The sequence below is a fragment of the Tamandua tetradactyla genome, chromosome 21 (assembly GCF_023851605.1).
Source record: "Tamandua tetradactyla isolate mTamTet1 chromosome 21, mTamTet1.pri, whole genome shotgun sequence".
NCBI lineage: Eukaryota > Metazoa > Chordata > Mammalia > Pilosa > Myrmecophagidae > Tamandua > Tamandua tetradactyla.
The window spans coordinates 58,588,063-58,603,536 of NC_135347.1; the positions used below are offsets into that span (position 1 = coordinate 58,588,063).

A 15,474-nucleotide genomic window follows, 5' to 3' on the forward strand; every position below is an offset into this window, starting at 1 on the left:
GTACCCAAAAAGAAAGCTAATGCCCCCTTGCAGAATAAATGCTTTCTCCTTCCCAGGGGGCTATGATTCTACACTCCCAGGGGAGATGTCGATGACCAACTGCAATTTCTCAGGCTGGAGTCTGACTGCAAACTATGGGTTCATTATCACACACTAACTAACAGACCATCACATTTTGGCCAATGTGTTTATTATGTTTTTTCGCTCCAAACTATGTGCTGATGGAAGGTAGCGTGCATATGCAAAACTTTTTGTGAGTATATTTTAGGGCTCATGCTGAACAGAAGCATAAGCATCTAAAAATATAGGATGAGCTCTGTGTGTTTATACTCTTTCACGCCAATCTGGATAAATTAACAAGTAATCAAAAATAGTATAACTTTTTCATAGAAATAAATTCATCAAGAGTCGAAAGTTTGACATATTGAAAGTAATACAGGTCCAATGTTAGTCGGATGGAATATATATTACGGTCCCGTCCATATCCTTGTTACAAGAACACTGCGAAAACAGAACCATGTCAAAATGAGTCAAGACAACACTATATGTAACTATACATGCACATATATTATATAATACATACATATTGTATAATACATATCTCTAAGGATTTTGGCTGAATTTTAAGAATATTTAACACATCCATATTTACTATGCTAAAATAAGAAAAACTATCCACTGTCGCTAAACAGTTCACGGCAAGACCATGTCTGAAAAGCAAGAGGAATGTAAGCCTAAGATTCTGAACACAGAGTCCCAGAGTCTTTGGCAAAATTGAGTATGTGAAGTCGCCTTATTTCCAACATCGCGCTATCCCGCCTTCCGCCATCTGCCTCTGAGCAAATGTTGGTGTTATTCTGAGGACAGAAACATGCTTCCTTTCTGAATCATTCCTACAAAGACTCCAAAAAGTATGGCCTATTTCAGTTGCTCGTGACTGCCTGGAATCCAGGGGGAAAAGGAAAACCAGTCTTCTTTCAGGAATCCAGAGGAACCCCAAACTCCCGTCTAAATGACCAGTGTACATGAGTGAGATTACTGCTTACAGAGTCCTAAACTGAAGGCCCAGTAAAGGGTCAGACCATCTTGAAGAAATGGGAACTTCAAACTTGGCTTTCGCAAGGAACAACTGAGGCTTCTGAGGACACATTAGAAAAGACAAAAAAAAACCGCCTCCCCGTTTGGGGTTTCGTGTGAAGGGGTCCTTGAGTTTCCCATTCCTGCTTTTTGTTTCTGGTGGATTTATGAGTCTCTTAGAGGGCAGTGCCCTTACTGCAGTGTTACAGCATTCCAGATGATTAACTGATTGCAAATCACCGCACAGTGGGCTCAGATCACTGGTAGGAAGCAGGTCATTAAGTAAAATTAAAACTCTGCCAATGTTTTGCTTGTAAATGTTTCTTCCAAAGCCTGACGGCACCATTGCTAAAAAATGGCCTCAATTCACCAGAGAAGCAGAGAGAGCTGCATGCATTTCTAGTGGATGATCCAAACAGTCTCTATTTAATCCAAACATCCATCATGATATGTTTTAGGAAGAACAGGCTATAGTGTAATGAGATTTGTACCAAGAGAGCGCTGGGAAAAGTCACTGTGAAAATAACTGAATTTTCCACAGCCTTACTGTAAAATTATTCAGCCAATCACTCGGGGTCCTACCCTGAAGTTTTGGAAGCTTACACTTTTCCTTAGGTAAATCTTCACACCAAGCATCAACATTTCAAATCGAATTGAATTAACAGCTTATCCAGAAAGAGAATGGCTAGCTGAGCTCCTCACCCAAGGAAACTGAGCAGTGAGTGCTCATGGCAGATTCACGTGCCCACAGATGGAGCCGAAGGGGCAGGCGTATTTTTAATCGGGCCCATCGTCTGAAGACAACAACGAGAAAGCGGGCCGCCTCCTGTGCCTGCAGAACTGATCATTCAAGAACACGTGGGTACTTGTCAGTCAGTCCAGGGTGAAGTAAAAGGACCTGCTTCTCGGGGTGCCAGCACCCTTAACTTTATGATTGTTATAATAAATACGTGATATATCAAGCAATGTCTTAAGGCTGACAAGCAGAAGGCTGTGCCAGGGAAACTGGTTCACATCCTATCGGTATGGATTTAACTAAACAAACACTAAACATGTTGCCTGGGGAGAGAGATCCAGTGGACTGTTACACAGGATTTAGCAGAAGAAGAGTTCAAGAAAGGGTTTCACTGATACTGAGCTGGCCTCCCACGTTTATTGATGACTAAGCAACTCTAGGTTTAAAAAAGAAATACCCCAGTGAACAGATAGTTGTTATTAATGTAATAACTAAATGCCAAATTGTTTATGTGCCACCTATACTGGGTTCATTTCTACCTGCTTAGAAGAAATTAAAGCCTTCTGCAGAAAACACATTTTAATGTTTTAAGTTTCCTTTTGCTACACATGGCCATGTGGGCTATACATATAATGCCTGCAATGGAAAACTAACCCACATAAACAAATAAGCTCAGTAATTGTACAAGGAGTGCTCACATCAAACTGAAGAATAATATTGTACATCGGTGAACAATCGATCTGAACATTAATGAGGATGAAGAAAGGTCTGTAGTATTTAAAGGCTGCCACCTGGAACCCAGGAAGATGTTAAGGGCAAACCATTTTGCCATTGGCCTAACATTTTAAGAACGCCATCGAACATAAAACAGCAATCTTACAAAAAGTTTTGCAACTCCCACTGTGCAGCCAGCTGGCTTCAGACACCAGCTTAGCTTATCTGCACTAACTGCGGCCACGTCCTCTCTCAAACTTTTTTCTCAACTTCATCTGATGCCTCAAGCTGTGTGGTCTCAGCTCCCAGTTGCTTTCCCTTCTACTACATGGGATGGCCCTCGAATCCTTCAATCATTTAATAAATATTTACCAAATGCTCATCATGCACCAACCACTGAGCATGTGCTATAGCAAGGGACAGCCGCGACGCCCACAGTTCCTCCCCCGTGAAGCTCCCTCCCGAGCGGACAGACATCAGATCAAGTACATTACAACACAAAATCAATTCATATTCTGGTAAGTGCTGATAAGGGGTACTTGGTGATCCTGCCCTTCATTTTTATCAGTTTATTCTGGACTAACAAGGACTCATCAATTCAGGATAAAAACTCAGGAAGGGACTGAGGTCAGAAACCAGAGTACAACTTTTGAATGCGAACTGAGACATGGTTTTAATCCAGGACACTCATGGGGCCTCTCACTTTTTCTCTCCGGTGGGGAAAGACAGTGCAGGGAATTAAAGTAAGGCTAGACGTTTGCTGGGGGTATGTTATGTAATGCAACCAAACAGGGCTGGGGGCCATGGACCCCGGAGCCTAGGCCCCAAATTGAGACATTCAGGCTCCTTGTTACGTGCTGTACACCTGCACTTGGTTCTGAAAACGTGGGTGACTGATCTAACGTCTTCCCCTACAGAAGGGCACAGGGACGCCAAGACATGCTTTCAGGGCTTCACGCCCTGGGTGATTCTGGTGATATACTGACAGACGCCTCCTCTTAGACCCACAGACACCTGTGGTCACCCCTTTTATTATAGCTCTTTTAGGAATAAAAAGTTTCCCAATTCTCAGCTACTTTTTTTTTTTAAATCACAATTTAAACTATTGTCTTCCTAATGACATTTAGGAGATCCCTTCATTTTTATCAGCAGGCTGTCCTCAGCTCTCAATTAGACTGAACTACTTCCACAACACAGGAAAGAAGCTGATGCTGCTTGGGTGCCCAGGACACCCTAAGCATTTTACTTATTTTTTCTTTGCACGGGCAGGCACCGGGAATCAAACCCGGGTCTCCGTCACGGTAAGTGTTGTATTTGAATCTCATGAGCACTTCTTTCCCTTTTGTCTAGATTGGGAAGCTAAGGTTTGGGGCTCTGCAGCCATAACAGCCAGAACCGGGGCTGAACGGAGGTCCTTTACCATCACACTATGGCCACCTGTTTTATGAACAAAGACTGGACCACAGCCAATGCCCTGTGCTCGTGTATCATCTCAGGCTGCCACCGAACTACGACAGAGTTGACTGGTGGCAACAAAGAACCTTTGGTCCATAATGACTAAAATATTCACTGCCTGGTCCTTCAAGAAAGAGTCTGCCACCCCCGGAACGAGATGGCCACAGCCTGCAAACTCTGCTTCGGCAACATGAAGCGACCATCCCTGGCAAAACACTCACAACTGTGAGCACGCCCCAAAGGTCCGTTTCCCTGGTCAGACGGGCAGGGCGATGAGGGAGGAGGCCCCCTGCTCCTGACACATGCAAAGGATGTGGCGTCCTTCGCGGGCTCTGGGCCACCGCGACGTGATGAGCGCGTGCCTTACCTGTCGTCCCTTCCACACCCAGACCTCCCACCACCCTCGGAAAGAAACCGCTGCACGAGCGGAGTGAGCACGTTGGCCCACAGACCACAGAGGTGTGTGCACGTACACACCAAACGTCTAAAGGTACATGTACATAACCGGTTTCTCCTCCTTTTTTCCTCAGTTTTTAAGTTAAGGATGGATCAAGACCACGTCCCGCAACTACTCACACCAAACGGACTGTTCGTTTAACAGCCTGCACAAAACAAACCGGGGTCCAGGGGGGGAGAACAGGCGGCTGCATGGCCGCCCCTTCTGCTCCCGCGGCCTGCTATGCTCTGGGTCTCTGCGGGAAGGCAGGACGGCGCTAGCCCAGGGGTCCCCACCACCCCCCTGCCCCGGAGAGCTCTGCAGTCAGGAAGTGGGCAGGGCACGCCTGGACTCCACAAGCTAACATCATGCTTCCTTTCCCGGTGCAAAATCTGCAAAAAGTCCATCATGGACACTGGTCAGTGGGAAAGGTTAAATGAAGCCTTCGGAGCCCACAGCGTGCTGATGCTGTTGTCGTGATATGGGTTTCCAGGAGCGATAGGATGTTTTTCATTAAAACATCACCCAAAGTTGTGTCAAGAGTCTAAAAAAAAGAAAAAGAGTTGCCCACTGATTTCCCGATTTTGACTTCCTTTACGCTTCCGCACAGACATCTGGGTAATAATTCCATGTGCCCGACACAGCCTTGGTTTGGCCTCCCGTAGGCACTGAGAAGTGCAGGCACGTAATTCCTCCCGCCAAGAGAGGGGACGGGTTTCCAGAGACCCTCGTCAAGGCTGAGGCTGGGAAAAATGTCTTAATAAAGCTACAGACTCGGTGTTTTCAGCTCTAATTTCTTCGTGTTGACACAGGCCTGATAACAGATATCTGTATCTATAAATACATAACTCAAGCTATTCATCACTATCTTACTGTTACACAATTTTTTTTTACAAAGTTCAATTCACTACCTAAAAGAAGTCTCAAAACAATGATAATATTAAATTAGAGTACAACTTTGGCACATTTCAAAATAAAAAACTACAGCTTTCATGGCACCTAAAAATACTGCAAAGAGAAAAATATTTAATCCCTAAAGAATTTTCAAATACATCTTTGTCACTGAAGTTTATAGTATCTAATGGCACTTTCAATTTTATGGGGAATTGCCTCAAGGTCTTTGGCAAAACTTCTTTCCACAGGGGTTACACAAATAAGGTGCCCATTTCTGAATCATGGAATATTTAAAACATTAGAAATGACCATATTCTCACTTTTTAAAAGATGATTTAAAATGAACAGCATAGCTTTTTATTTGGAAATTTTCTATTTTCTTGCCTTCTGTAAAAAAGAAAACCTGCCATTGAAAGACTAGCACAGCTTTACCTTTTAAAAAGCATTAGCAAGATGAAATATTCTTTGAATGCAATGCTTTGAATTTTGAAAACATTTTGATGGGCACCAAAATTCTAATGTGTGGTAAAAAGAGGCACCCATTTGTAACACAAACATAGTAAATTTTTTCCATCATCTACGTGACTTATATATATAATTGGCTTTTAAATTTTATTATATGCATGTCAAAATTATAATGCTTTATAGCTCTGAAAAGAACTTTTTAGGTAATCTGAAAATAATAAGGGATAAAAAACATATAACTGAAAAGGGGGACTAAGAAAATTTGATGATTTTCATACCAGAAAATGTTTTCTCTGATAATTAATGAAAATGAAACAACAACAAATAACCCAAACTAACAGTGGATGGCTCTGGAGTTCTCAAGCTAGGAGGAGTAAAGATCACAGGAAATAGGGGCTTTGCACTGGGTGGTGCTTTTTGTTTGTTCTTTCGCCTCTTGTCTTTTAGAAGAGAATTCAGCTGAGCATTGCACAGGGTCACTTACACAGCTCTCACCCTACAGGAACTTCTTCGCTTAAAGAAAATCACACTTTCCTAGGCTGGTTGGTGTTCCACAGAAGAACGCAGATAAAGTTCTTAAACCCAATGCCTCTTCCTCTATACAGAAAACCAAATACCAATTTGGACTTAATGTTCAAACACCTAAGAACTCTGCTCATGAAACAACACCCAAAACTGGAGAGTAAAGTTCTTTAAAGTGCTAGCTTCAAAAAATATACACAAAGAGCATGGAGTTATTATTAGGCAGCATCAGAGGAACAAAGTATCCCTAAGAGAATATATCTTATGGGGGAAAAAGTGAAGTTACACTGTATCTACATCTGAAGGCGCTCAGGACTCCTGCAGGAGTTGCGCAGAGCAACACGGAACATTTAGAAATGTTTTCCAATTAGGAACATTAAAAGGGGAGGGGCAAAAAGAACAAGTAAATAAAAACTGGCCCTTAATTGCAAACAACCTGCTAGGCATGACAAAAGAATTTCATCTACATCTACACTAACTTCTTTACAAAGAACAACTCAACTCAACTCTCTAGAAATTAACAAATTTTTGTGTAAGGATTAAGAGCCTGGTCTCCAACCTCCAGGTTCAATTCCTGGCTCTGTCACTTACTAGCTATGTGACCTTGGATAAGTCACTGTGTCCCTCTGGGCCTCAGTTTCCCCACTCAAATGGAAATAATAATAGAACCATTTCATTGGGTTGGTGTGAGGATTAAATGAGCTTCTCCCCATAAAACTTGAGCACAGTACCTGGAATTTGCACAGTAATAGCACAGTTACTGTTACTAGGTGGTGGCAGCTGCTGGTAGTGAAGCCACTTAAAACCAATTACCTCCAGAGTACAAAGAGTACATTAACATGTTCAAATGCATTGAACAAATCAATTAAAACCTCAATCCAGGCTGCATCTCAACACACACGAGAATTTTATTTGCGTACAGTGTATTTCCATCAGCCTTCCCGTTGGAAAAACTCACCTTTGCACTGAGCTAGTCGTACATCCACAGTACCCACCCCACGAGTCACGTGATTTAAGGTGCTGCCTGAACACAAACGGCCTTATGGCCGAGGGTGGAATCTTCGGCCTGGTGTTGATTAAATCACGGTGAAGTGCATATTGAAAAAAAAGGCCAGCTAGGAACATTACAGAGAGATTTTGTCAGGCCAAAAAACGTGAGCTAGAGGGATACTCAGTAAGCATTGCCCATGACCAAGCACTCACAAGATTCCGCAGCAGAAGTGGATGGAGTGGGCTCTGACACTGAATTTTCCTTGCCTCCAGCGCGTCCTGCCCACTTCTCCCCCCCCCCCGCCCCGGCCCCCCGGGAACATGTGCTCAGAGCATTGCAGAGCCCCGGCTCCGCCACCTTTAGTTCTAGGAGCTGGGAAGGCTTGGAGTTGTTCCAACAAGTTCATCTGGCCCTGACTACCTTCCTTTAGGGTTCACAGTCCAATTTTCATTCTACTTGCCTATCTGCTCCTAGCCTCCTCCTTCTCTCTCCTCCAGAAATTGCTTATCATGCTTAAGTAAACAAACAGAAGGACGGCTTTTCCACAAGTTACAAAACTCTACTTAGGAACACAGCACATGTATTTCTGATCTAATCCCAATTTATACACATCAGGATGTTCCTGAGAGATTTAGGCCAAAGTCCACTTGCCTCTCTTCTATCAGTGTCCCGAGTCTCCTCAGCCTACGCTGGACATACAATTTCTTCAGCAGAAGTACATTTTCTCCACATTTCCCTTGGCTATATCTAATTCCTTACATGTGGATAGGCTGGTTTTGTATATAATCACTGTTTATTTCCTTAGTACATTTTCTATCTCCTGCAAGTTTGCTGCCAAATGTTTAAAAGCTTTCTACTTTGAAGCACAAGCCAATTGAAGAAGATGGAAGATACACAAAAAGTAAAAGAAGAATGCTTCTTTAAACAAAAGCTGAATGTGGTTTAACTCAAACTGAGTTTTTGTATTATGCCAAAGCCAGTATGCAAAACCACACTGATGAAAATACATAAAGCACAGTGAACTGCAAGTTAATGAAAACATAGCAAAGTAGCCTGTGTCTAGAAAGGATATTTTCTACGGTATGGTCTCCATTGCACCAAAGCTGAAAGATAATAAAGTGGTTACATTTTCTAAATTCTGCTTGACACTTTATTTTTTTAATCCCAATGAACTATTCCCATTTTCTTTCTCTTTTTTTCTTTAAAGAACATTTAAAATGATATTCTAAAGAACTGGTTCATTCTCTTCTACATGCTGACTGAAAATAAGAATGTTACAGAAGTGACTATGTGACGTAAAGAATTATCCAGTACTAAGGCTCAACATGTTTTAGATTAGTAATAAATCACATTGCAGGCGGTGTCAAAATTATTATTCTCTAATTAGAAGAAGTCTAATATTTTCAAAACTTTTAGTTGCTGAAAAACTAACCTCTCAAATTACAAACTAAGAGTATATATTAAGCATGGAGGCTAATCTGTGTTAAATTCTGAAGGTCTACCTACTACTGCTTGTTTTACGTTTCTGAAACATTTTGCCCTTGGTGATTCGTCTCATTTCCATGTGCCAGTCATTTATTTATTCTATTGCATGCCATCTGTTTTTTGGTAGAGCAGTTTCAAGTTCTCATTCCCTACCTCATATACCACGGAAAACAATTTATAATGGAACATAGATTTCAATCATTCAGATTCACGTGGAGTTGATAACTTGAGCTGCCTTTCATTTATATTTGGCAAATACTTTAATGGGATTAGCAAACTGTGTTATTATGAAGTACTTACCGAGACACAACACCTTTTCTTACAATGAAAAATAATGTTAACAGTTTCATTTTGGGCATTTAATAGCCATACGGAAGACTTCGCTAACGTTACAGGAAATTGCCCTGGTAGACAGTAAAATCCCACCACAAACCCTGTCCATATCTTTCAATTCTGAGAGTCAACGAATTTATGTACCAAGATGAGTGGGGATTACAGTACAGAATAAATATCAGGTTGCTTCACTTTTAAGGGAAAGCTATGAATTAACTATAAACCTGGGAACCCTGCCTGCTTCTTACATCTTGACGGCACTCTCTCACCCTCCAAGCCTGGTCTAGAGCTTACTGAGACAATTGCAAGGAGAGGCCATCCCCAAGCTTCCCAAAGAAATGTTGATTCACAGACTCCAGCTCTACAGCACCAATTTTGTCTCCTTCTAGGGCTCGCCTTGATTTACTCTAAAAAGGACACAACCAGTCAGAAAACAACTTCTTGTTGAACATGTACGAACAATGTTTAAGATACTAATTACCATTTTTACAAGAATCCTTGTTGCTTTTGTCGGGAGGCAGCACCTGGTGACAGGACCCTGTGGTTGTCCACAGTTCATGGTTGACAGGCGAGGAATGAGAAATGTCCGTCTTGAGGTCTACTTGATTTTCACTAGTCCTTTTCAAATCAGAATCAGGTGTGTTTGGGGGGGCACCGGCATCCCAGCGGATACCTGATGGATTCGGTTTGCTGAAAGTGTTAAGTGACATTTGTACTAAAGCTTCATTGATGAAGAATGAATCTTCATGACATAAACTCTCAGATCGATTAAAGTCCATTATCTGTGTAGGGAAATAGAGAAAAAAGAACAATAACTTTTTCAGTAACTTTCACAATATTCATAAAGTATTTATTCCTAATAGAATTTGGAATTTTTAGTAAAAGTGAGTCCAGAAGAATATTACTCATTACTCCCACCTACCCCCCCTTTACAGGAGGGCTAGAACCAACAGAAACGCCAACTGTCTATATGACATATCTTGGAAAATCAAGCAGCAGTGTTCAACACTGTTAAATTATTTCCATTTTATTTAATTAGCAAAGACAGCATTTTCACTTTTGCTAAATAAAAAAGGCAAAACATATCCATATACACGAGGAAATTGCAATGAATAGAAATTAGCCAGCTTGAAATGAAAATTGGCTGCAACATATTTTTCTTATAAGATTATCAGCTTTTATAACTCCATGTACTATCAGTAAAAAGCATATATGTGCATTGCACAGAAAAGTAAACCCCTGCAAGAAATGGAATTGCCAAGCACAGTTAGACTGTGAATGGAACACAGAGCTTTTCGAAAGATTTTATCCTACGTGGTCATTAATTAGTATAACTCATGTTAACTATTAGTGAAATGGATTTTGAATTTACTATATCAAATGTAAGGGAAGAGAATATGCTTAGAATAATAGGGTCATATTATGCTCATTAAATTCAGAGTCTACGCTTTACATTAATAGATATGAATCTATTAAAGTGTATCTACAGGGAACTCTTTAGAATAGATCATAAAGAGCGGACCCTCTGTCTGTAGGACACAGCATGCTCCTTGCGAGGGTGACTCCAAGGCACACCTGCCCTTGCCGTCCCACATCCTGCCCAACTCAGCTCTGCATCCTCCCCACCGATAAGGCTCTCAGTGTACAAGGATCTGCTGCTCCAAGGGATCTGAGCCTCTAAAGCTTCCAGATTTTAAGTCAAGATGTATACGTATCGTCTGAAAGTTCTGAGCTCCTGCCGTCTATGGACTGAGGAAGGCTTGGCGAGCCCTCCCACGAGATGCACCAGCAAGACAAATGTTCAGTCAAAGAGCCACAAACTCCCATAACTGAACCTGTCTTTGAGGTGCTGCCTTAAGAACCCCCTCCACACGCGCGGAAGAGACACACCTCCTTGTCTGCTGGAGAAAATGCTGCAGGGAGACTGCTCTGCCGGCTGTGTGTCCAGCGGCCCAGCAGGCTCTGCTGCAGCCGCATCTTCTCCCTCTCCCTGTCCACAAGGCGCTGGCCCTCCCTCAGCCGCTCCAGGCTTTGCTGGTACTCCTGGAGCTGACAGTCCAGCTCCCCACGGCCCCGGAGCAGCAGCTCCTCCTGCGCCCGGCATGCCCTCTCTCGCTGCTGCAGCTGGCTCTCTTTGGCCGCCTGCTCCCGCTGCTGCTGGCCACACTGGCGATGCCAGTGCCTCTGCTCCTGCTGGAACTGCTGCTGGAGCGTGTGGAAGTTGGCCAGCTCCTCACGCTGCTTCTCCAGGCTGCGGGACCTCTCCTGGACAGCGTGGCTGGGGAGCAGCGTCTCCTGCTGCTGGAGTACCAGCTTGTGGACCTCCACGTGGCTCTCCTGAATGGTCAGGGCGGCCTGTGGGAGCAGAGAGGAGAAAGCAGAGGCTGCTGTACGCGGCGAGGCCTCGGGTCGGACCACCTCGGAGCACACACTACATGGCCAATGTCTTTCTCCCACTATCTCTGCCCCTTGTCCAGGCTACTTCCACAGACAGCCTTTGCAACTTTAAATAGGCCTGTCCACACCTTCTGGTGGTGAGCCTGGGGATTTGTATAGAAAAGGAATAAAGCACAGGTGCAATATTTGTCCCCTTTTGGAAATGTGGTTTGTTGCTGGCTGTTGGATAATATTTAAGCAAGTCTACTGAATAAAAATTCAGCATACAAATTTGCAAGACTCTGCATTCCTGACCCATGTTTCATTCTTTTTCTAAGGTCTTCCCAGGCAATAACATGAGAATTCAGGAATCTAGATAACCCTAGTAGAATCCCGAGTCCCAAACCAGAAATTACTTAAGGTGCATTGCTTTTATGAAGACATAAAAATAAAAGTCAGCCATTTGGAGACCCGGGACAAATAATCTTTTTATAAGAATACCATTTTTAGAAGATACACAAATAGCTTAAGCTAGTCTGATTACTGTGCTCCTTTGTATTTTAGCACAAAGGTTATGCATAAAAAAGAACAAGATGAAATTCATTTCTGTAATAGATTGCTACCCGGAAACTGGAATGATTAAAGGAAAATAGATACTTTAAAGTCCAGGGGATATTATCAACCAGACTTAACATTTTGAAAGAAAAAACCCCCACACACTCATTTTGAGTTACGGTACTCAGTCTAGTGGAGACGGCTCATCGGACCGTGCGTCGGGTGCCTCTCCCCACCCTGTGAGACCCAGTGAAATGGGAACTTCATGCCAGCTCAGAAGGAGCCCCCCCACTGCCTTCTGCATTCTCCCTGTGAGCTTCCCCGCTTCAGCCCGTCGGTGGAACCCCCTTCTACCTTCTGAATGGAATGCGGCCCTACTCACAAATAGCTCAATAAAGCGGTGAGACCCTAAACTGAAAAGCGATCCTTTTATCACTGGGTATGTGACTGTGCTTCGACTCCATGTGAAATTATTGCTCTCCTAAGGATAAATTCACATTTTTTTCCACCTGAGAATTTTTTAAACTGTCCATGTAACTGATGCTGTGAAGATGGGAATTTGGACATTAGGTCAATGTTAAGATCTGCAATTTCCCATATTTTTAGGAGTTAAAGAACTAAGGTACATTTTAAATTGGTATCTGTCTCAGAATAAGACTCAAGGATCTATTCAATGGGGCCTTTTGAAATAAAATTCATGTTTTTAAAGTTGAAAATTAATTTCAGAATTTTAAAATTCATCTAAATATCTGATTAGTGGCTTTAGGAGTTTTATAAAGAGACCAATGGTTACTGAATATGGCTACTAATTATTTTGTTCCTTAAATACGAAATAATTAGTATATAATAATAAATCTTTCTGGATCCTATTGACCCAGCCAGTACTAACACAGCATCATCACGTAATTCTAATAAATCCTAAGGAATCATTACAGTAAAACACACGAAACAAGTACCAATATGATACCTTATGTCAAAACCACCACAGGCCAGGATAACGCTAAGTGTACAATTAGAATAATCAAGTGCTAGTATGAAGTATTCTTCATGTTCATTTAATATTTGGGATAAGATTATTCTTTTTTCTAGCACAGCAATGGTATTTGAAAATTGGATGTACATTTCTACACTTAAAGTTTCCATTTATATTTAGGACAATTTGCTTTACAAATTTAAGGAAATTCCCAAGTCACTTTCTTCAAACTCTTCTTTGTTGGGATATTTCCACGTCCTTTCTTTTTTTATTTTACATGTACCTCATCTCTAACTCTGCTTTCCTAATATAGGGGTCAAATTTCATTTTCATCTGATTCAAAAATGCCTATGTTTTAAAACTTCAATCAGCTAAGAGATTCAGCTTCAACAGAGATGACAGTGCATTGAGTAGAAATCCTTCAGCCCATGTCCTCAGACCAGCTCAAAGCTTTTGTTAAAGAGAATCCACTGCAGAATTCTCTGCTCTTTGTGTTGCTTCACTTCCAACACGCTGCAAAAATTAGGTCATTTAGGTCACCTGGCTTTTCGTACCTTGAATTCGTGCAGGGCTGTGTTCAGCAATGAAAAGAAGAGAAGACGACCTTGGGAGAGTTTCCATTAGGGAATACAAGCCAGGAGACTCAATGTTTTCAGCTCTTAAAACTTAATGAATTATACTCAAACTCTACTCCTTCTCAGCTAACATTTAAAAGAGGGAGTACTTGCTTCACATGATAAATCTGTCTCTAAGAACATGTATGTCAGATTTACGTACAACACAAAATGCATTCTCACTAAATCTCAGACAAGGATGTTACGATCACCACTATTATTTAATATAATTTCAGATGTTCAAGCCAAATTAGAGAACAAGAAAATGAAATAGATATAATTACTGACAAATAGCCATAAAGCCATTATTTCAAATTTTTATTTTCTCCCTGGAAAACCCCCTAGAATCAACTTAAAAATGATTAAAACAAAAAGTAAAGTTCAATGAACTGACCAATTAGAAAAGATATGAAAATTAATACCTTCATTTATACCAGCAAAACCACTGGGAAAGCAAAATGAAAAAATAGTATCCCATTCATATTAGCAACAAAAAAGACAAATACCCAGGAATACATTGGATAAACAAATATATAGTATTTATACAAAGACAATTACAATGCTCTCTAGCAGAATGTAAAATAAGGATGGTGCTGTCTTCCCCTGAAAGATAGTGGGCCACTGGAGGGTAGGTATTATTATCTATTTACCTTTGTCACTCAGCCCTCAACACAGGATGGGCAAACGAAATACTGAAAGAGCATATGAATTATTTAACTGCTTTAAAGGCCTAAGGCCACATATGGAAGTGAAAAAATGCTAGGTGTGAAGGCAAGTTTTCACCAGAAAATGTGGTCATGCTATACTCACCTATGAGTTTCACTGTAAACTTAAAACCAGATCATATTCATCAATATTTTTAAAGCTACGAACTGTTTTATGGTTTCAGAGAAGAACAGTATAAAATGCAGCAGTGGCGTTGCCTCATGATTGCAAAACCAGGTGAAGTTCAGTGCACCTAGCTCCATTTCACGGGGTGTGGGAGCGGGGTTGGCATCCAAATCACTCTTTTAAGATCACACCTTTCAAATGCTCTAATTTTTAAAGTCTGGGAATCATCAAATAAAGTGAATTGCATAAAAGGAAACATTCACATCAAAGATTAGAGGAGGGTAGTTACCTGAAGGCTATATAAGAGACGGGTTAAATTCTGTATAGCTTGTATAATCTGAAAAATACAATCGCAAGTGAGAAATTCTTGAAAAAGCATTCTTCATCCACAAACAAAGACAGAGGACGGCGGGATGTATGGAGTACACATAGCTCACCTCCGACTGTGAAGAACCTGGAAAACTTCTATAGTCCACCTAAAATACATAAAAGCATAAGAAAATGGATAACCACTCCACTGCTGAAAAGCTGCACTCAGTATTCCAAAATAAGTGACCTCCAGTAAATGGCTTCACGCTCTGGACCTGGTTACCCCACTACGGCCTCTGTCTCCTACCAGAAGTCAACATCTAAGCCATCACCTGACAAGGACAGCCCCCTGCGCAAACTCGGTGCTGGAGAAGCCTGGCAACTCTTCTCCCACCTCTGGGGAGTTCATCCTTAAAACGACAACAAAAGAAAGAATGACAGTAAGGAAGTCCTGCAAAGTCAAAGGAAGTGACAATATTTACCTTCCACAAACCACAGTAAAGTGAGCTTTCTGTGGGCCCCCAGCCCAGGCTGGCCCCTTCATCCAAGAGGCCAGATTTCAAAGCCAGAGAACCCCAGGCCTGGCCTCTCGCCCCTGTCTTGATGTTTGAGATTTACAAAGCCCAAATAGCCAGCGCTTGAGAGAAGGGACCAGCCAGGAGGGAGCGCTTGGCTGGTCTACTCTTCCAGAACCTTCCACACTTCAGA

The 15,474-nt window shown here is 41.9% G+C and overlaps 1 protein-coding gene across 4 annotated transcripts in view; it reads right to left on the reverse strand.

The window, feature by feature from the left end:
• ARHGEF28 (Rho guanine nucleotide exchange factor 28) overlaps positions 1–15,474 on the reverse strand; it is a 292,104-nt gene that overhangs the window by 17,648 nt on the left and 258,982 nt on the right. For 3 of the 4 annotated variants that reach the window (XM_077139472.1, XM_077139471.1, XM_077139470.1), the window contains 4 exons: positions 14,895–14,933; positions 14,747–14,794; positions 10,999–11,463; positions 9,590–9,890 (listed from right to left, as the gene is read on the reverse strand). In XM_077139472.1, the coding sequence (XP_076995587.1) occupies positions 9,590–9,890; positions 10,999–11,463; positions 14,747–14,794; positions 14,895–14,933 (853 nt within the window). Of the gene's footprint in view, positions 1–9,589; positions 9,891–10,998; positions 11,464–14,746; positions 14,795–14,894; positions 14,934–15,474 lie in introns of those variants that run through there. The other variant, XR_013167187.1, reaches the window with a different exon arrangement.